The sequence below is a fragment of the Phyllostomus discolor genome, chromosome 4 (genome assembly GCF_004126475.2).
Source record: "Phyllostomus discolor isolate MPI-MPIP mPhyDis1 chromosome 4, mPhyDis1.pri.v3, whole genome shotgun sequence".
Lineage (NCBI taxonomy): Eukaryota > Metazoa > Chordata > Mammalia > Chiroptera > Phyllostomidae > Phyllostomus > Phyllostomus discolor.
In genome coordinates, this window is record NC_040906.2 from 4,361,754 (window position 1) to 4,384,242 (window position 22,489).

The following is a 22,489-nucleotide window of genomic DNA, read 5'->3' on the forward strand; positions in this document are numbered from 1 at the left end:
CACATTTTCAGGACAAAAAAAAAATCGAAAGAATAAATCCTTTCTTATGCCGGGGGTAAAAAAAATTTTTAGGTGGACCACATGTCCCTAAATGAACGTGTAATTATACACTTATAAGTTTGAAAACGTGATGAAAAAAAAAAAAAAAAGACTTTGTAAGAGTTAGACAAAACCAAATGAAACCCTTCCTCCATTGTGCAGTTAAGGGCAGGCGCCTCTTGTGAAACCACACTATTTGCCCCAGAAAAATAAAAAGTGATTTAATCAACTGAATAGGTCTGCAAATTTTTATGTTGAAATTTTTTGTAGCAGCAACACCAAGTGTGATGACATACTGATCCCACATTTAAAAGAAAACAAGAGTTTATCTTTTCCACTCATTCCCGAACGATTCCCACCCACCAAAGCCTCAACAGAAAGAGCCCTTACCAGGACTGTGAGGCCGCCACCTCTCCCCATCCCTCCGTGACCCGGCTAGCCGCCATCCTCCGTCTTCGTCTTCTCCGTTTTGCTCCTCTCTAAAAATACGCCAATTGTCACTTTCTGATCGTATAAATTCATGCTTTCTTCCCACTGATGCTGGTCCACCTTCCTCAAAATTTGGTCTTCCTGTAAATAAAAAAGAAACATAGGCCTCAGCCAGTGAGGAATTTGAAAACAGATCTGACCCCACAAATTCAGCTTTTCTGCAAATGTGTCCACTTCAGTGTTCAGGCAGTATAAGTAAACCATGGATATATGCACAGACTATTAGACATATTTCTTAAAGCACAATGTTCATAGACTGGGCATTTTTTAAACAAAAATAATATGTGCATTCAAAAAAAGCATGCAATGAAAAGAGAACCAATTTCCTCCCACACAAGATCTCAATCTTTTCCTCCAGAAGTCACCACCACCAGCAACTTCTCATGGAGCCTTCCCCACACTGTCCACAGCTATACGTGTGCATGCACACGCAGCTCCCTCCTTCACACTCCCACAGCACCCCCTCCAACTATTACACTTGTTTGGTACGCTTGCTGTTTGCACTTAACCGTGTATCCTGGCAATCTTTCCTTAACCAGCCATAGTTTTTTTTTCTCAAGGCATACAATATTTTTAATTATATGCTATAATGTAATTTAATCAACTTTGGTAGTTCTGCCCAAACAGGATATCTGAACATTTCAACTTCTTTTATTCCAAAACAAATTGTGAACTCAAAAGCAGACTGTGAGCTATAAAATCTCCTTTACTCTAGCACCTAGTGCATTAAAAGCATACAACAAATTGCTTTTGAACAGAATTCAAAGCTAAGCCACGTCTACCACCGATGCGACTCAAGAGCTACATTACCAATAAAAGATAACCTGGACATCAAGTAAAGCAAACCGGCACTCCCAAAGGACACCGAAGTTCTAAACTGTGCAAACTCTTTAGCCACTGCCCCGCATGTGCTAACATATATAAATCACAACAGATTATATAAATAAAATCTCATACTGAAGTAGTGGAAAATCCAGAACATATACCAATGTCCTCAGTTTATAACAATAGAAGTTACACATTCTCTCAGTGACAACCTCAATTCTTTTCATGAAACCACACTAAAAGTGAAGAACGAAACCATACAGTGGCCTCTGAAACAGGAAATTTAATTTTTGGTCATCCTCTTATAGTCCATTCTCATTAAGATTCAAAATCCTGTTTGCCCAAATGGTTGTTAGGTTTTTATAAGATCTTAAAGAATTAAAGTTATTTCAAAGAATAAAATAATTTAGAATGTGGGATGCCATTCTTTGCTGGGCAAACACTGCTTTCTCATTATGGTGGGCCACCTCCAACTGAGCCCCCAACACCCCCTGCCTCTGGCCTTGGTGTAACCCCCACGCCTGAGGCATGGGATGGGCCGAATGACTCTTTCCCGACGAACGGAATATACCAGAAGTGATGAGATGTCACTCCCAATGCTAAGTTAAAAATGACTGTGGCCTTCCTCCTAGGATACTCTCTCTGAGAGATCCCAGCTACCGTGGCACGGGAAGCCCACGGGCAAGGAGCTGAGGCCTGCCGACAGCCGCATGAGTGAGCTGGGAAGTGGCTACAAGCCCCCCTGAGCCTTAGGCTGACTGAAGCCCTGGTGGCCCCTGCGACTGCAGGCCCAGGCCGGGACCACCCAGCCGAGCTGCTCCTCCTGGCCCACAGAAACTGAGATAATAAATGTTTGCTGCTTTCAGCCACTAAGTTTCAGCCACTAACTTGTTACACAGCCACAGATAATAAAAACTCATTTAAACGAACTTGATCTTTATAACAATTCTCAATATTAGACATTTTTCCCATTTCATAGCTGAGAATAGTGAGGTTCAAAAAGATAACCCAGGAAAGTTGTCCAAAGTCATACACCGCTGTTTAAATGGCACAGAGAGGATTCAAAAGTTAATCTTCTGGCTCCATTCAACACACACTTAGTGCACTGTAAACGCCAGGTTTGACGGGTTCGAGTACAGGCATATTCTATACGTCTGCCCTTGTGTTAGAAGGGCTAGGAGGCCTTGCAGGCGTCTCTTGCTCAGAATTAAGAGAGGACAAGCCATTTTATAAAGCACCACATTCATTGCATAACTTGATTTAAAATGCAGTAGGCACACTTACAAAGGAGGAACAAATCTAAAACAAAGAAACCCCTAGTGTGTAGAAGCTGACAGACGATGGGAAATGAACTGTAACCCACGTAGCGATGCAGTCACAGGTGTGCGCCCAGCACCGTACAGTGATTTGGGAACACAGTGCAATCACACTCACTTTCACCTCCTTTTACGGTAAGTCTCTGAAATTGTAATGGAGCTACCAAATAAGCAAAATCACATTAATGGCAAAATGCCTAGTTTACCAAAAATTGAAATTATAATTTTTCTAACAAATAAACTACAAAAAAGTTACTAAGAATATTAGTAATCCTTCAATCTAGAAACAGAACTCTGTCTGTGGTTAGCTTTTGCATAACTTTATATTTTTATGTAGTTGCAATCAGTATACCTACTGCCTTATAATCTGCTTTCTTCGATGACAGCACATTCTTCTGTGATTAAACATCTCCCTAATAATACGAATGGGTACAGACAAGGTAAACCTTGCTGCTGGAGCATAAGCCGCCAGATTATTCCCCCCGCAAAGGGTCAAACCTTTTAACATTTACTACTTTAGTAGTTGGAAAATGGTATACTAATTTGGCTCAAATATGAATTTTTCATATCAAAGATATTTCCTATTGTTTACTAACTTTATTTCCCTGTAGGTGAATTGCTTGCATTTTTTCCTAAACTAACAGCTTCTTTGTCTTTGTAATGGTGAAGTCCTACATGTACTTCTCATAATTAGTATCCAGGAATAAGAAAACTAAAGGCAGAATAGGAAAATGAAATAGGGAGACTACAGAAAAAAAAATTTTGGATTTTCTACTCACTGTAAACTGTTTCATAATTCTCAACCTGCTGGGAAACCTGCACCACATAACTTCTGAATAACTACTTACGGTATTTCTTGTTCCAAAAAAGATTTGAGAAAAATTTTAAGATAAAGAAGAGCACAGTACCCCTCCCCCCGCAAAAAATCTTGGGAGTCACCAGACCTGATTTTAGATTCTGGCTCTACTTCTGGTCTATACATCGTGACTGGAGAAGATCCAGTCTCTAAGGTGAAAGCGGTGTTGCATGCACACGCATTTCAGTAAACCACCTGGTTTTACACGAACATGATAGTGCCCATGCTAGTTTAAAAATTCTACTACAAAGGAATTCAGATTTTGTTAGTAAGTACCTGTTTCTACAAAATAATTCCTAAAAACTGCAGTGCTCTTTTCTGGTGTATCATTTATTACACAGGGAATAATGGAAATGGAAAGCTCTAGGGGACAACTTTTCTGGCAAAACCAAGGAAAACCTGAATAACGTGATTCTGACATGCCAAGCCTATTCCGTGTGTAAATGCATGATGGGTGGACTTCTGTCTATAGGGATACCATTGTCATTTTCACAAGGGAAGGGTAAAAAAAAGACTCAAAAACTGTTAAACATACTCTAATTATGTCCTCCCACTACCTTTAAAAAAATTTATTGAACTGTAACATTCTTATCAGAAATCACACAAATCACTAATGTACAATTCAAAGAGTTTTCGTAAAGCAAATATATCCACATAACTACCACTTAAGACTTTTAAAAAGCAAAAGAATATCAGGACCCTCAAAAGCCTTCACATCCTCTCAACCAGCTCTTCCCAAAGCAAGCCCTATTTTGATTTCAATCTTCAAAGATTAGTTTTGCCTGCTTTTAAACTTTTTTTTTTTAATAAAAATGGAAGATGCACTTTTGTCTAGCTTCTTTCATTGGACATTAAGGGAGATTCATCCACACTATCACACACAGTAGCTCGTTCTTCTGCAATAATGCACAGGAGGGATTTCATTGTATGAACAAAGCATTATATATTTCCCTTCTCTACTGCTGGTTTAGGTTGTTTCTAGTTTGTTTGTTTGTTTGTTGCTGTTATGAATTGTGTTGCTATGAACATTCTTGGTTGGATATGAGATTTGATGAGCATGTTTGCATTCTGTTGGTATTTACCTAGAAGTGAAATTGCTACGTCATAAATATATTCAACTTTAGTAAACAGTACTATTTTCCCAGAGAAATAGTACGCCTTTACCATTTTTTGCTTGTTTGTTTTACTCGCACTCAGCCTTCCAATAAACATTAACATGAGTACCTCCTCCATGGACAAACACAACTGAAGACACAGAACTGAAAAGAAGGAAGGGACTCGGACACAGCACCCAGCCTCTGGTCCACAGTCCAGGGACACACAGTAAATGAGTGACTCGATACCTTACAGGTGACAAAGTGCACCGACGTATCTCATCTAACCCTCACAGAAAACACGGGAGTGAAGTCAGACATCTGGCCTCTCCTGCTCCGGGGAGGACAGGACGCCTGCAGGGAGTTTCCCCAGGTCACACAGCTGAGCAGTGAGCAAACCAGAAACAGGACAGAGGTGTTCAAACTCCTCATCTGGGGTTTACTAAAAGATTAAGCCCATCAGAAGCAACCAGAAATTCTAGAAAAGCTAAAGGAGAAAGAGAAAGATCTGGGGTCTAAATTTAATAAGCTCTAAAAGGGAACTTAGGGACAGAGACTGACATCTCTAAAAGGGGAGATGAAACGAAATTTGTTACATCTTCCAGCAGAAATGATATTAAAAAACATCAAGACCAACTTATTCAATATAAAAACTTATCTCTAGAAATCACTTTGAGGGGGGAAAAATAACTTCAAGCACCATCTAACGAAATATACTTTCCAATTACTAGCAATGCAACTAAAATTTACACTATATGCAAAAACTGCTCTAAAACATTCAATCTTTTATACCCTAAAGATTAAAAGAGATTTGTATCTGTGTAAATTTGAGTAGGGAGTGAGGGTATTAAAGAGAACTTCACCTGCATAGTTTGAGTTAAAAAATACATATATTTGCAAGGAACGGGCAAATGAAGGACTGGGGTAAGACTCACACGTTTTGATGACTGCAAGAGCTTTGTTAACTCGGTACTTTACAGTCCCATGACTGTAAACCTACTTTTGCCCACCCCTGTATATTACTGATATAATTTTAAATTAATGGTAAATATCAAAGTCATTCATGAGCTACTTAGAGATAATATCTAAAGTTACTTTCATGTCTAAAATATTCTAGGATTCCACAGTGACCAGAGCTAAAATGAGTGAGGGACACCCACATGCCTTTAACATTTAAAACCAAAGTCTTCCTCCTTCTGTAACAGCAGCATGACAAAGCTGAGCAACCGGATATTTTAGTTGCCTTTTCAAAATCTTAACAGATTAACTCATAACACGATGATTTAAAAGTTAATGCAATGAATATATAATTGGAAAAAATGCCTGCGCCCGGCAAGTGCCTCCGACCCGCGGCCAGGAAGAGCACACGGGGATGTGAGCCCTTGCACTGGGAGCCCTTCCGTGCCGGCGTGCTGGTTCTTCCCAGGGCAAAGCGCCTGAGGTTTCTGTCAGTCTTCAAGACGTCTATGACCTCCAGGAGGTAAACACAAATTTACAATGTATTTTTCCTATTCACTGTAACAAACACGACCATTTTGTGAGCAAACCATACTGGGTAATACATCTGTTCTTACATCACAGTGACTCAGGATGTATAAAAGATGCTAGAACACACAGGTACTACGTATCTAAACAGTTTCCCCAGTGGTAATAAATACTCGTTTCTGTCTTACAGTATTATGTCTGAATAGGATTCTTCCGAAAATAAAACAAAATTAAGATGCAGCACTGGTTTTCCTCTGGTCTAATTGAGTGGACTTCCTGAGGAGAAAGAGCAGTGAAAGGGCACCTGTGTGCGTGTTTGACCCGCTGCCAAACACGGTGTTTATGGAAAACTTCAGATGGAGCAAGGAGGCGCTCAGCCAACACAATCTACAGCTGTGAGACTTGGAACTTACAAGTGCCCGAACTCCAAAAGCAAAAGTGGAATTATGGGACAGACTTTGAAGCTTGTTTATGTGCAAATTCTTCCAGCAAGTAATTTTGTATTGCTCTATGCAGGTATATATTCTCTGATAAACACTAAAAATGTTTTCTAACGCCAGACAAAAGGGTGAAAGGGAATCCCATCAGGTGTTGGTATCTACCCCCTCCCCACCGCCCACAATTACTTGTAAACAAAACTCATGAAGGCTAGGGTACAGTTTAAACTTTTCTCCCATCCTAACCCCTGAGGGCAACAGCCTGCTCCATTGGTTAACATGGGTCCTGAGAACAGATCAGCTCCTGGCTGCTGGGAGAAACTGGAGGGGCTGCAGCGAGCATTATCAGAACCTCTTTGGAAAAGGCATATGGTTTGAGTATGCTCCATCACCCGCCGGTACACACCTAGTCGGCGCCCGAAATTCCCGGGGAAGAGTATCAGTAGGTGAGCATGAATGCAGGACTGAGAAGACACCAGGCACCTTCTAAAGACAGCTAAGTGCACTACGTAAGAAAGAACACTGGAGGGGATTAGGGGATGGGGACGGGACAAAAAGCAAAAGGGACTCACAGACGCGGACAACAGTGTGGTGACTGTGGGGCAGAGGGGATGTAAGGGGGATAAATGGTAATGGGGGCAAAGTGCCATTTAAAAAAGAAGAAGAAAGAGCGAACACTGGAGCCAGGGCTGAAGTTCTGAAGCTGGGAGATGATCTACGCCCACAGGCAGGACCCCCCACTCCCACCAAAGGCTCTGCTGTCCCCGAGCACACGGCAGTGCAGTTTTAGCTTATACACCACATTGCTTCAGCCAAAAAGAAAATCAAACACCTTCAGCTACAGAGAATGGAATTTAATAAATAATCTACCTGGTTGTGGCACCTTGCTTCATCATTGTGATTTTGAATAAAAAACAACCAGTAAACAGATATCGAGCATTCATGTTCCCTCACAGAGGAGGTATTTCAGAGGCATCTCCAACTGAAATAATCAATTCCGTTTAGATGGGAGGGCCTGTGCGTTTCAGAATGAAGTTGGCATATCATCTGTTCCAAAATCAGTTTAATCTCAGCTAACCTGGCAACTTCAACTAGAAACGGATTTAACTGCTCGGGCTGGCATAATGAAAGTGCTGTGCTCCTGAGTAGCACTCCAAAGCTGGTCTACATTATCTATACCATTAGCAATCAGAAGCCAACAATTAGGAATCCATGTGTACAGACTATAGCAAGCTTTTAAATTATAGAATCTAGAAATCAGAACATATTTTCACTTGAGACATTTCTTGATGATCTTTTTGCCAAATCATTCTTGCCTCAATATATTCTGAAATGGAGTATATTATAGAAAGAGTCTTCCAAGTTTGGTAAAATCCTTCACTATCTTGCTTGCTATGTCTCTTCGAGACACAAGGAAGGTCACACTCCAGTACTTCTGCTTTTTGAAAGGCGGTGTTACGTTGTATTTACTCTGGCTTTTCCCCCACAAACAGAAAGATGGCAATTGACATATCAAGTATAATTCCTACCAGCACAGGCAGGAAACCAGCATCACACCCCAAGTCCCTCCTTTATGCTGTTACCTGCTCTAGTTCTGAAGGTCAAAGTTTCCAATGCTGTGTCTGCACTTGTATTGAAATGTTTGGCATTAATAAAACAAAGAAGGAATTAATATATTTTTTTAATTGTAAGGGGCAGGGAAGGAATCTACAAAGGCGGATTTCACTTTCTAAGTAGCATTACATTGGTCTACATTAATAATTTTTCCAGCAGGCCTTCCATGACTTTACTTTGAATAATCGCAGCCTTTGTTCCTAAGATCCTCTTACTTGAGACATTTGATCCAAATTTTAAAATCAGCAACTAATGGACGTGGAGAAAAGTGTTGCTCACTAAGGCATATTACATAGTCATCTCACAGTTCATTTCAAGGTTGCTACAAGCTGGATCACACATGTTTTCCAGCCAAACACTATTTAGATATGAAGCTAAATTTCCTGAGCCCTGACCACCTGACTTACTGCATGTCGCCACACCCCTGAGGGAAGCGGCCCCTCAACAGCACTGAAGCATGCCTTAAGACAATTCTTCAGGTTTTCACATAGGTGTGTTTCTCAAAGATAAGTACAAGGTACCAAACAAGTTTATTCTTTTTCAAAGTCTCTGTACACAGCCTTTTAAAAAGAGTCTGCCTCCTTGCGCCCCACCTCCAAAAGATTGCAGGTAACTAAATTACCTGTATTACTAGTTCTACAATTAGTGACAGCCATTCTGATGAGATGGGATATGAAAAGAAAACCGATAAAAATCAATTCATTAATTCATAGCTACAAAGTCCTTATTCCAGGATATCGTCCCCAAAGAAATGGAGGGAAAAAAAGATTAATAAAGGAAATACCTCACACTTCAACATGCTATATAAGGAAAGACGGCTGAAAAGAAATCTTGCAGGGAATTTTATCCCTTTGAACTTTTAAATAAACTCTTTTAAGTAAGATTATGCAAACTTACTAAAGACCGGTCCAGATTAGAGGGAAAAAATGCAACCCTTCTCCAAGTCAGTTCTGGAGGCTTTCTCCAGAGTTGTTAAGGTTTGTGTTGGGTAAAGAAAAACCTCCTAACAAACCAGCATTCTTTTCCACATGATCAGAGCTAATTGGCCCCCCTGCAGACTAAGTGACCAATCACATCAGCTTCAGCTGAAACCAGCCCCCACAACATTATAAACAGAGGAATGTGAACTGTAAAACCAGTCCAAGGAGAGAACCTACAAACCAGACTTGTAGAGTAAAATTACCTCATCAAAAAGGCCAACTTTGAAAGTTTCCTCAAGACCTACCTGTGCATACAGGCTGACCCAGCAAAAAAAAAAAACCCAAACTGGTGAGTACACGAAATAATATTCATTCTTATTTCTTTCCTTAAAGGGGAACGGAGGAAGAAAATGACTGGCAAATAGGGACAGAGCTTAATATTGCCAATAGAGCTTTAAAACAAAGATAATTACCTATAGGGTCATACCTTAAGGTCCTTTATTCTTTTTCCTTAAATTTTAGAAATGGAGTAACAGTCCTACTGAGAGCATTACTGAAAATTTCTTCTTGTTTTATTGAATGTATACTAATTCTCCATTATAATATAGAAACGAATAGAAGAGAAAAACCTTAAAAAAAGTCAGTAACTTTTAACAAAATGTACCGTTTTCTTTTGAAAGGGATTAAAGAACCCCAAATGAGCATACAAAACAAATTACAAAAAGAAAATCTTTGTTTATATTTTTTTAATCCACAAAAAAGTGATTAGTATCCTAATTTTAAATTTTGTTTTAAGCATGGATTAATGAAATTAGATGCTTCTGCAAATAAGGATTTAAAAGAATCTCTGAGCTTATGTAATACAGTTAGAACTCACACTGTTTGCCCTAATTATGGAGGGACAGGAGAGTCGATTATTAAAACTCTATCTGATCTTAAAGTGTTTATACCAAATGTTGACAAATACATAGTAACACTGGAATCATTTAACATTTGTTGTTATAGTCTGTATCTGATCTGTTTAGTGTGGACTGCACTGCTCCATCACAGCATGGCAGTACGAGACGGTTTTCAGAGCTGCAATCCAATGAGTAGAACGAATCCATTACTGTGATGACCAATGAAGCAGCCAAACTACCATTTGTATAAAGTAGTTTCTTCCACCAAACAGTTTATAAATGGGCAAAATTTTACAGCCCACACACAGAGAGATACAAGCAAACCTTCCCAAGCCCTAAGTCTACTTTCTTTTGGGATCAGTTGATGAGAATCATATCAATACAAACCAAGATAAATACAATAAAAACAAACAGAAACAAATTCACAGATACAGAGAACAAACTGATGCTTACCAGATGGGAGGCAGGTGGGGGAAATGGGCAAAAAAGGTGAAGGAGATTAAGAAGTACAAACGCCAGTGACAAAATAATCCATGGGGATATATTACATACAGCATAGGGAATATAGTTAATAATGTTGTAATAACAACGTGTGGTAGGTGACAGATGATTAAACCTATTGTGGTCATCATGTCATAAGGTTTAAAAACATCCGATCACTATGCTGTACAACTGAAACTGTAATACTGTATGTCAGCTTTAAAAAAACACACTTCTGTGCCTACAGTGATATGAAAATTACTTGGAAATATAATAGCATAAACACGTCTACCCATCAGACACTTTTACTTATTTTTTATCCTCACACAAGGACAGTTTTTCGCTGCTTTAGAGAGAGAGGAAGGGGAGTAGAGAGAGGGAGAGGTGCAGGGAGAGGGAGAGAGAGAGAGCGCGCACTGATGTGAGAGAGAGACACGTCGGCTTGGTTGCCTTCTCATAGTGCTCTGACCAGGGATCAGATCCGTGACCTTGCAGTCCACAGGATGATGCCCCAACCAAGCCACACTGGCCAGGGGCCCCATCAGGTACTTCTTAATTGGATGGAAAGGAAATCTACATATATCAGGCAACGATAATCTTTTAAACACCATATAAGCAGACACAACACTGTATAGAAAAAAACCATACAGAAAACCTTCGAGTTGAGGAACATGGCAATAAGTTTACGAACACGCAGGGTTTTAAGGTATTATTTAATTCCTTCTTCTCTTTCCTTTTTTGAAGAAGCCTGGAAGGGGATCTGGTGGCTTGCCCACACTGACAAAGCTATGTAATCAGCACAGAGTCAGGGCCTGGCCAGCTGATTCCCCAGCGAGTCTTCCTTACACTAAACACAGTGGACCGCGTGAGTCCAAAGAAAGGAGCCATGCAGGTGGGGATCAGAATCTTAACTTCACTCAACTACTCCCCTCCCCAACACAATCGGAACAAGATCTAGTAAGGTTTTATACATAAAAAGATACTGCTTAGCTGCGCTGATATCAGCCTTTTAACTAAATTATTTAGCAGCAAGAGAAAAAGAATGAAATTGTAAAAGCCTAGACATGGGTGCTACAAGTAACAATCCTGAAAAGGCACAAATAAGAATAATTAATTTTGTTAGCTACAGTTGTAGAGGAAGGCTGTCAAACTCATTTTCACCGGGGGCCACATCAGCCTTGCCATCGCCTTCAAAGGGCCGAAAGTAATTTAGGACTGTATGAATGTAACTGCTCCTTTAACAGTTACGTGAGAGCTCCGGGCTGCCGCTGGGTAGAAACAAGGTGTAGAAACAAGGTGCCACCGGCTAAAACAAGGTGGAGGGCCGGATTCTGCCTGAGGGCCTTGTGTTTGCCACCTGTGTTGTAGAGAAAGGATACCTCCCAGGTAATACATCCTAGAACTTAATGAAACGGGCTGAAAATCAAAATTAATCATGTAGCTTACCCCGTGAAAATTCCTGTGAAACAATAAGCAACCAGCGGTCCTAGAGCGGAGGCAGCGCCAGCGTGGAGGACCCTGGTGGGCACTCCCACACAGGCGGGGGACGATGAGTGCCACGGACGTGCAGAGCTGTGTGCGGCTCACGGCCAGCTCTCCCTTTCTTCTTTCACCCTTCTTCCTCTTCCGGTGCCTACACGTCTTTTTTAAAATTATGATTATAGTACTGCATTTTAAAAAGTATTCTCTCATCTGGCAAAATACAAATTTGGGAAGGCTATTTAAGAATTCTCCTCTCCATATTTTGTTTTAATTTGACTGGTCTGTGGAATCCTAGATTGACTATGCAATAATTCTGATTGTACTCATCTTCAAATCTTGCAAGATGTATTCCTTAACTGAAAATCTATTTCTTGCCTACAAAGCACAGGTCTGAACCTAAGCAAGCACTCCTGAAGAACAAATATTCTGTAGTGGCTCCTGAACAAAATTAGTCAAATAACACTGTCATTCATGAAGGCTAACCAGGGTCCAGGAGGCAGCACAGCACTAACTCTGCACCACAGACTCATCGGGGTTTCACCGCTACTTGCTACACCTCTGTGATCTTAGCAAACTCACTGTGCCTCAGTTTCATTATCTATAAAGTGGGCATAACAATGGTGCCTTGACTGTGAAAGCTAAAAGGAAAAAACCATTATTAATAACAGTAAAGCAATACTTATTGAGGTTGTTCTGGCCAGGCACTGAGTTAACACATGTGAAGTGTATGGTATGATTCCTGGCACATAACACACAATATATATTAACTAATATTATTACCTGTTACTGTCGTAAGAATCATGAGTTAACAATGATTTGAAACAGATACTTGAGACAGTTAGGGGGAAGGAAGAACATCTATTAAAGGTGCTAAAAATATCTGCTATCACAAATTATTTTGTGAATGCAATACCAACTATCTTGTGAAAGACTAGTTCACCAAACTCTCTAAATAAACACCTTCCTGTAGAAAAAAAATTTTTTTTTACCCGCTGTGAAGTTAGCCAGACTTGGTTAATAATTCAAATAATCCAAAGCCTCTACTGCCTCGTGTAAATTTCTTTCATCTGCCTGATCCTCCGTGACTTCACCTGAAAAACGGGGTATGTCTACCTTGCTCTGATACTAGAGATAATGCAATATAAATGCACTTAGCACAGTGCCCATGAATATTTTGTTGTTGCTATTATTGTTTCCAAAAGAACAGAGATCAGGTCTTGTAAACATTTAAAGAATCTAGCAAAATGAGTTATTAAATAGCTGTGCCAAGAAAAAAATACACTAAGTAAAACAACCTGTTAAGCACAGCAAATTACAAAACAGTAATGGCTAGGTTTTTTATTAATTGCTTTGAGAGAGAGAGAAAGAGCAACACTGACTTGCTGTTCCACTTACTTATGCATTCATCGGCTGGTTCTCGTATGTGCCCTGGTTGGGGACTGAATCTGCAACCCTGGCTTATTGGGACTACACTCTAACTAACTGAGCTAACTGGCCAGGGCCCAAAGTTTTTTTTTAAGTTTATAATATGAAACTGAAATGGCCATCTAATCTAAATTAATTATCAATCATTTCAGAGTCCCATCAATAACTCAAATCTGAAAAAAAATGCAAGAGACTGTCTATTATATCACCAGTAATAACAAATTAGCCTCATGACAAAAGAGAAAGTGTATGCCCAGCCGGCCAATGTTCAATTCCAACAACACAGGAAGGCAATCTCCCAAGTCCCTAGACAGAGGCAGGGTCCAGCAAACCCAAGCAACAAGCTGGCTCTGTATGCCCCAGCCCACCAATGCAGCGCTGTCCTTCAAATGGCAGGATGGGATGTGCACTACTTCTAAGGGCACCTGCTTCTAAAGGAAGCAGCAAAGAAAAGAGTTAACTATAACTCTTATTACTGAATTATGGCAAAGAAGAAAGGAGCATTCAAGGAGCAAAGCAGCACTTTCCATTCCGTTCCTGGTAGCCTCTACACAAGTCTCAAGACTCCTCGGTCATATGTGAGGATGGTCACAAAGAAAACACACAGCATTATTTCTACTCACTACACAGAGAAAAGGGTAATTACCTTTTAAAAATTGCCACTTGATATACTGGTTATTTTAGCTCATTAACCTTGAATCTTTATCTTCCAGTTTATTTACTTTCGAAATTAATCTAGGAATCTCTACCTAGACTTTATTTTGCCAAGAAAATAATTATCTACCCCACAATCTAATTGGCATCTAGAATATTTAAGAAGAGTAGCAATCCATCAACCATGGAAGAAGAGAGTCCATGAAAAAGACCACCAAGTGACAAAAACAAATAAAACCTAATCCTAAAACTTTCAATACACTAACTAGAAAACATGTATTAGACTATGATGCTCTAAAAGCTTAATCTTGCCCCAGCACTAATGTTGGTGTCAAAACATTTAGTTTAACACTACGCTTCCAAGTGATTTCTGCTTATTTACACACTCCTTTGAATTATGAGTTTTCATCATTATAAACCATTAACCATGAACAGTCTGTGTTTACACGTAACGTTCAGGCAGGTCAATAAACACACGATGCCTGGACCTGTGCAAAAAGAGGCAGGGGTGTCAATAAGCCATGAACCATAATCCCAACCCTCAGGAATTTTTAAATATATCTGAAATGTTAAATGCCAAACGATATTTTAACAGTCACTCTAGGAGACAATAAGAGATATCCCACGATCAGCTATCAAGCGAATGACTTAGAAGACGATGCCTTCTGTAAACAGAGGAGAGAGACAGAGAGACCGGAAAAGCCTGTCCAACAGTCAGGAAAGCATTCCAAAGAAACTACAAAGTGAACGAGGTCTCAGAATTTATTCACATTAACTGTAAGTCTCTTGATTGCAGAGATTTACAGCCTGAGATGGATGGCAGTAATTGCAAAGTTATTGCTCCTCTCCTAACTCAGAGATACCGGAGGATGGTCACCAAGGATGGCCACAGCACACTTCAAATGGATGGTGCGCAAAGAGGTCTTGTGTATCTTCGAGACGCCTGGGGAATCCTGATGGACATGCGCTGGCGCTGGATGATGTTGGTCTTTTCTGCTTCTTTTGTTGTCCACTGGCTTGTCTTTGCAGTGCTCTGGTATGTGCTAGCTGAAATGAATGGTGACCTGGAACTAGACCATGACATCCCACCTGAAAACCACACTATCTGTGTCAAGTACATCACCAGTTTCACGGCTGCGTTCTCCTTCTCCCTGGAGACACAACTCACAATTGGTTACGGTACCATGTTCCCCAGTGGTGACTGTCCGAGTGCAATCGCCCTACTTGCCATACAAATGCTCCTAGGCCTCATGCTGGAGGCTTTCATCACAGGTAACTGTTTTTGTTCTTTAAAAAAATTACGAATGTTTTGCAAAGGGTATGGTCAGTTATAAGCAACTGTGTTATAAAATCATTTCTTTGCATTATCTGCAGGTATGCCAGAGAGTGAAAAAGAGAGTCTAAGAACAAATGATAGGAGAGATGATAAGAAACACGACTCTGTACTTAAATTTTACCCATTGGAACTTCTTAAGAAAAAAAGGATCATTATGACACTAACTTTTAGCAACATCTTAATGCCCCCCAAAAAAAGAAAAAAAGAAAAAATTTTTTCAAAGCTCTAAAGAATTTTTCAGAGAAGCTAAATAGTTTGTTAAATGGATAAATACCAGCACCTATTTTCCTATTTTATCTAACAGAAGAATTTACTTTTTTAACTCGGGTAGAACTTTTTCCTCTGGGTTTACCTTTCAACATTTACTCAATACTAGTGAGCCCAGCGCTCCAAAGTCAGCCCTGTATGTACTCACATGTAAGTTTACACATTCTTAGCAAAACATTGCCATAAAGATGATGAAATTTTACTTGCAAGGCGGTAGCACACAAGTAGGGCTGATGTGTTTTACGTAAGTGACACACACGAGTGGCTCCACAATGTGCGACAAACCATGAACCGTCTACAACAAGAGTTCTTTCCCTGGGTCGGTCATTAGATGCAATTTACGGGATCTGGGGGCTTGGACAGGAAAAGCCTGCATCTTTTTTCACTAACTCATAACTGAAATGTGGTGTTTCCTTTCATTATAAATGTTGACAACAAAAAACAGCAGCATCAGGAACCCTTTAACTCAAACACAAACAGAAATCACGTGTGCTCATGGCGCACCACAGCACTCCAACACTACAGGACTAAACGCACCGCCACGTTCTGTTCACGTATTATTAGAGCACACATAGTCCTAGTAACACCAGTTTTAACAATGTTCAACTGGATTTCAATATACTTGGCTTCCTTCTATGTATTTTATTTTTATGCATTTAAAGCATAGTTCCATAGACCTGCCTGCCGACAAGATCTGTGGCACAAAAGCGGCTAAGAAGCCCTGACCCAGAGCCCCTGGGAACAAGGACGCACGTGAAAGGTGCGCTGAGATCACCTTAGAGACAGAGTCGTCTTCTTCAAAAAAAGCGCAGGGTGAGGCGTGGGGGAGTATGAATTTCAAAGTTAAAAAATTCTTCATTGTATTGACCCCAATGAAGAATTGGGGTCCTTCCCCTACCCCAAATCATTCTACTTTGAATCTAATCTCTATTTAGGCATGTAGTCTGCTTGCACCCAAACTGCATTTATTTTGTTACTTTTTTAAAAAATAGGGCCAGGATACAGAAAATAACCATTCTTTGACTTTAAAACATACTAGAGGATAAAGTTTTACATTTCTGTGTAACGACAAATTTTGCTCACCTACTTCTGAATTCACAGTATTTAAATAAGAGTGTATGTACCCAATTCTTCAGGCAAATGAGACTACCGAAATTAACAAGTTCAATTCCTGATTCATTTCTAAAGCATGGTATCAAGAAATGTATAACTATCTGATATACCCTCCTCATTCGGAAAAGGTATTGACATGCAATGTGTTCATACTAAAACAACTTAATGGTTTCTAATCTAGGTGCCTTTGTGGCGAAGATTGCCCGGCCAAAAAATCGAGCGTTCTCCATCCGCTTCACTGACTTGGCGGTCGTGACTCACGTAGACGGCAAGCCTAACCTCATCTTCCAAGTGGCCAACACTCGCCCCAGCCCTCTGACCAGTGTTCGGGTCTCAGCCATTCTCTATCAGGAGAGAGAAAACGGAGCGCTCTACCAAACCAGTGTGGACTTCCACCTCGATGGCATCAGTTCTGAGGAATGTCCATTCTTTATCTTCCCGCTAACCTACCACCACTCCATTACACCTTCGAGTCCTCTGGCCACTCTGCTCCAGCATGAAAATCCTCCCCACTTTGAATTAGTTGTGTTCCTCTCGGCAATGCAAGAAGGCACTGGAGAAATATGCCAAAGGAGGACATCCTACCTACCCTCTGAGATCATGTTACACCACTGTTTTGCCTCTCTGCTGACCCGAGGTTCCAAAGGTGAATATCAAATCAAGATGGAGAATTTCGACAAGACTATTCCTGAACTTCCCACTCCCCTGGTCTCTAAGCGCCCAAACAGGACTGACCTGGACATCCGTATCAATGGACGAAGCATTGACAATTTTCAGATCTCTGAAACAGGACTGACGGAGTAAGATATATCCACGGCGCCCTATTTTTTAATGTATTAAATATATCCAGCCACTTATACAGCTACTTTTCCTTCATCATATCTCATGTTTTCTTTTTCCCCCCCAACACTGACTACATCTCTCTGATTACATCATGCCTGTGCCCATAAAAAATGGCTGAGCTAACAATACACATTCTGGAAATACAATATTCTACTTTACAGAGTTTGTATCTGTGGTTATCTGCTGAAATCAGTGCCTCTCAACATAGCAGAAATGCTGGTGAATTTATGAAGATGTGGTTTGCGACCAACAATGAAGGTAAAATGGACAGTGAAATTTAACACAGTTGAACTCTAAGAAAATTAACCATAAATCTCTCATTTTCATCTGCAAGTTAAAGCAAGAGTTTAGTTTCAAACCAAGCTCCCTAGGTAGATAATGATTTCACAATATTTAGTGAACATCCTTTTAAAACTGTTATTTTTTTCAAGACAACAAAGATCATTCCTTTGGTTCTTTATACTACAAGACTGGGGTAAGTAATACCCCCTTAATTTTAACAGCTAAGAACAATACTTCACAAGGAAAACAGCAAAGTATAGGTTTATGCATAACTTCAAAAGCATTTCAACATGACACCCAAACACATGGTCATGTACTTGTGGCAGAACGTGATCAGAGCACCTAAGAAAAGCTCCAGCCCAATGGAACCTGTGGTAGTCCTTTGGGTAAGGAGATACCAAGTTATATCTACATTAAAGCTACCCTGCACAATAATCAAATAGTAATATAAAATGTATCATCAACTGCTCATTAAATGGCTTGCACCCTAAGTAAAAACATTCCCTTCCTACCTACAAGCCATTCAATAGTACTAAAAAAAATAATAGCTATAAGTTACAAATGCAAATATATTTAAGTTTTTACAGATATAAAGGCTTAGTTAGATATAATTCAACAAGGAAAAAAATCTCCAATAGATAAAGCAAAAAATAATTAGGCAATGAAATATTTTCAAACCCAAATTCCTGTTTCCAACTTCAAATAGTTTTTTCTATAAACACAAAATGAGTGTTTATTCACCAGTAGGAGGTTGGACTACATGAATCTACTATTTCTTTCCAAATCTAATATCTGCTGAAAATTCTGCTTTCTCCACTTCAATTTTTACTCTATGTATACTAAGATGAACCCTTTCCTTTACACATCCGGTTTAAGTCAGTTTAAGACTATCCTTTGTATACTTCTCATTTCAATTTAAAAAAAATAAAACTGTCCTGAAATGAAACAAGAACCTAGTAAGTCACCCTGTCAATTTTCAATTGGATTTGTGGCTGTTCTTTTTTTCTGAAATTTCCCGTATTCAGGTTTACGTGGGAAAAGTGAAAGATTAGCCCTCCCCACTGTGATGACCTGCGCAGGAACCATCGCTGGAAATGAATACTAGCTGAGGAAAAGCAAGCAGTTGTGAAGAGAGCAATCGTAGTTTTCTGCTCTTTGACCAAAAGGACAAAGAACATTAAGAGCTCTCGAGCTAAGACTGGTAATAGCAGAAGAATGTCAAGGACACAGAAACTTAATTGCTGTGAACCTGCTTTTTGAAAGTCTTCTTTCTTTAAGTACTACCCAGACCAACAGGTATTTTTGACCCAAAACTGTTGTAACGCATGGACCGCAATAATTCTCATTTCTACAATAAAGTAACAAATTCATCTAACCTGTGAAAATAAAAGTTGTCTCAAGATTTACATGGCATGTTTTTTCCTAAGAGCTCTCCGTCCCTTCCACAGATCACAATCCAACAGTTAAGTGCAGTGGCCCAAACTGACACAGCACAGGAGCGAGTAAGCCCTGGGGTCTAGGCCACCCTACAGGTGTGGCGCATTCTCCACGCTAGTGCACTGTTCTTATGCTAACTTCACATCCGACAAGTAGATGTGACTTCGCCCCACACCTACCCTTCAAACACTCTCTGTAGGTATGCTAATACTGTTTTTAAAATGTTCCAAACATAGACAACTAAAAAATACAATAAAAAACTTTTGGCTAGGGCAGCAATTTTAAACCTTTCTCATCTCATGGCACATGTAAACTAATTACTAAAATTCTGCAGCACACCAAAATATGTTATTTTTTGCTTCTCTGACCCAAAAAATAGGTATAATTTTGATTCATTCACACAAACGGCTACTGTTGCGTTGACTATTGTCATTTTTTTGTTGGACAATGTGAGGGAAGAGAGGTCAGTGTCCCTGACTAAACAGTCAGGTACTGTCTGTTTTAAAAACTCTTGCAGCACACCCTGGCTGGTGTGGCTCGGTTGGCTGGCACATCATCCATAAACCAAACGGCTGCAGGCTTGGTTTCCAGTCAGGGCACGTGCCTAGGAGGGGGTTCAGTCCCTGGCTGGGGCGCACAGAGGCAACCTGTAGGTGTCACTGGTCTAGGGCATGAAAGCTTCCAAAAGCAGTGTTCGCACATCTTTCCCTTCACAGAATCACAGTTTCTGTGTTAAGAACTAAGTTTTCTGCAAAGACACCATTACCCTTTCGGGAGAATGGAGTGAGAAGAGAAAGAGGCAGGGAATTACTGAGAGGTGGGAACAGTAGCTCTTATTCCTGGCTGCACAGCTCACTAGCCAGGGCCACCCGGCAGCTCAGTGATGTGCCTCGGACACATCGCCAGGAAGACCCTGTCAGACCGAACGTAAGAAGTGCTTCTGCAAACCGACACAGGTACTGGGACAGCGCCCACAAACTGACGACAAGCAGTTACAGAAAACTGTGAGGCCTAGTTTTATTTCCATACAAGCTCATATCACCAACTGCCAGCAGCAGCCTAATAACCAAAAACTACTTTTTGTCTACTTCAAAGTATTTCATACCAAACGCACTAACTGGTGTCACACAAGCCTGGTATCATCTGAACAATTTCTTATTTTTTAATGATCTTTTAATTTCATCCTCTCAGAATCACAGTACTACAAGATGATTGCTGGAACTGATCTCCCCCTATGGCGCAATCAGTTCCCACTGAATAGGAACTTCATTATCACAGACCTCTTTCCACATTCTCCCATGTGTGTTCACAGGGCTTGTGCCCGATTTTACCCAGATATTGCTATGTCCACCCATTTGTCTCCATGGAAGAAGCCAATACATGATGAGAACCACCTCCAAATTTAAAAGGAACAAATCATTCTGTAATCCTCTGTACTCAAATTATCTTAATTGTAGGACATCTCACAATTGATCACAACATGAGTGTCCCAACAAACTAGTGTTAGTACTGCTGATCCTGAACAGTGTAAGTCACAATCATAAGCAATTTTTAAATCTGCAATATTTTCAAGTGTATTACTTCCAAAAAGAGCTCAAAACCATGAACACAATGAATAGCCTCAAAGTGAGCATCTTCTCAAAGAGCATTCAATAAAAGCCACTGTGATATATTTGAATATGCATGTGTAGCACTTGCCCTAATACTTTAGTAGGAAAAACTTTCTTAATATTCTTAACTACTTCGCATCAATTTAGTTTTATGGAACTTGCCTTTAAAAAAATGTACCTTTGCTTTGCTTTTGCAAAGAAAAAACCTATATTCTTAACAGAGGGTGACTGGGAAAATTACCCTATTGCTTTAATGAGAGTTAAAATATGAGAAAGGCAAATCATGGTGTAAAGGAACTTTACACTCATCTCACCCAAACGACGGAGTGTGACGACAGTTGAAATCAGGCTGGTCCCATGACAGGGAACTTGCCACTGGACAGCCCAAGTCATTTTCAGATAACTCTGATTATTAGATCTTTTAAAGACTGGGTCAAGTATCTGCCTCCTTAAACTTGTCCTTACGACTCATAAAGATCAAGTCAAATTCCTCTTTCACGTGACTGTTATGCAAATATTTGCAGAGAGTGACCCTATAAACTCTCTTCTCCTCTCTGGCCCATCCACGATCTAGTCTCCTACGTAAACAGACCCACTTCCTTCACGCATTCCGAGCCACGGGGCTTCACGTGCCCAACCACCCTGCTCCGATGCATGGATCCTTTCGAGGTGCGGCTCCAATACTGAACACAGCACGGAGGCTCTCCCGTGACGACACAGAAGAGTGGGCCTCTCTACCACCTGACCCCCCGAGGACACGAGTTCTGATAAACGCTGCCCTTGGACCCTGAACTGGCGCTGCTGCTGCACCTTAAGCAGGGCCAGCTGAGGGGCTATGCCTTCCCCCCAGAAGGCTGCTGTCACACAGTCACTCCGTACGTTCAACTGGAGGGTTGACTCATGTGAGGCTGCATTTTCTGCTGTAGACTTCCATCTCATTAAACCTGGTCTCTTGTTCCACCTTGATTCCGATCCCAAGTCCTGAATGTTACTCTCTGCAGCTATCCCTCCAGACATAAACAACTTAAAAATGATGATACACCAACAATGTCATCCAGTGAAAAGGAATAATTATTTAGCGCCTAGCACATGGCCTATCATGTGAGTAGGAATTCAATAATCATTGAATGAACCAATGAAGTCACATATTCTTATTTAACCCTAAAAATTCTGTAAAGCATCATCACCTCCATTTACTGGGAGACTCCCGAACACCCGAGAGCTTAGACTGCTGGTGATCTTCTGACCCCAAACGCTGCGCTCTTTACTCATTAACTCTCTGTCTTCACTTTTGTGCTGAATCAAACAAAGACAGGAGCAGAGGTCCCGACAAATCTCCCAAGACAGTCCTCATCCGGTTGTCTACAACATGAGTACAGCCATTTAACTAGCAATAAGTCATGTACCCAGTCTGTTCAAAAATTCATGCTACATTCATTTAATGACTTCTATTTATAGTCCTAGTGCCATGATAAATGAGAAAGTTAAGTAACTGATATGTTAAAATGAGTTTGATATGGAAACAGTGATACGGAAGTGACATTATGACATTATAACTACTTAGTTTTTAAAAAAACAATCTGCAA

The 22,489-nt window shown here is 40.3% G+C and overlaps 2 protein-coding genes across 8 annotated transcripts in view; one reads left to right on the plus strand and one right to left on the minus strand.

Moving 5' to 3' along the window:
* The window catches only part of GIGYF2 (GRB10 interacting GYF protein 2), a 109,718-nt gene that overhangs the window by 47,202 nt on the left and 40,027 nt on the right, over positions 1-22,489 (minus strand). For 6 of the 7 annotated variants that reach the window (XM_036022695.1, XM_028511013.2, XM_028511012.2 and 3 more), the window contains one exon: positions 430-609. In XM_036022695.1, the coding sequence (XP_035878588.1) occupies positions 430-609 (180 nt within the window). Of the gene's footprint in view, positions 1-429; positions 610-9,052; positions 9,286-22,489 lie in introns of those variants that run through there. The other variant, XM_036022698.1, reaches the window with a different exon arrangement.
* On the plus strand, positions 9,292-19,262 carry KCNJ13 (potassium inwardly rectifying channel subfamily J member 13). The gene is made up of 3 exons (XM_028511015.2): positions 9,292-9,424; positions 14,812-15,287; positions 16,913-19,262. Exons 2-3 carry the CDS (start codon positions 14,828-14,830, stop codon positions 17,533-17,535), a joined length of 1,083 nt encoding a protein of 360 aa, XP_028366816.1. The 5' UTR covers positions 9,292-9,424; positions 14,812-14,827; the 3' UTR covers positions 17,536-19,262.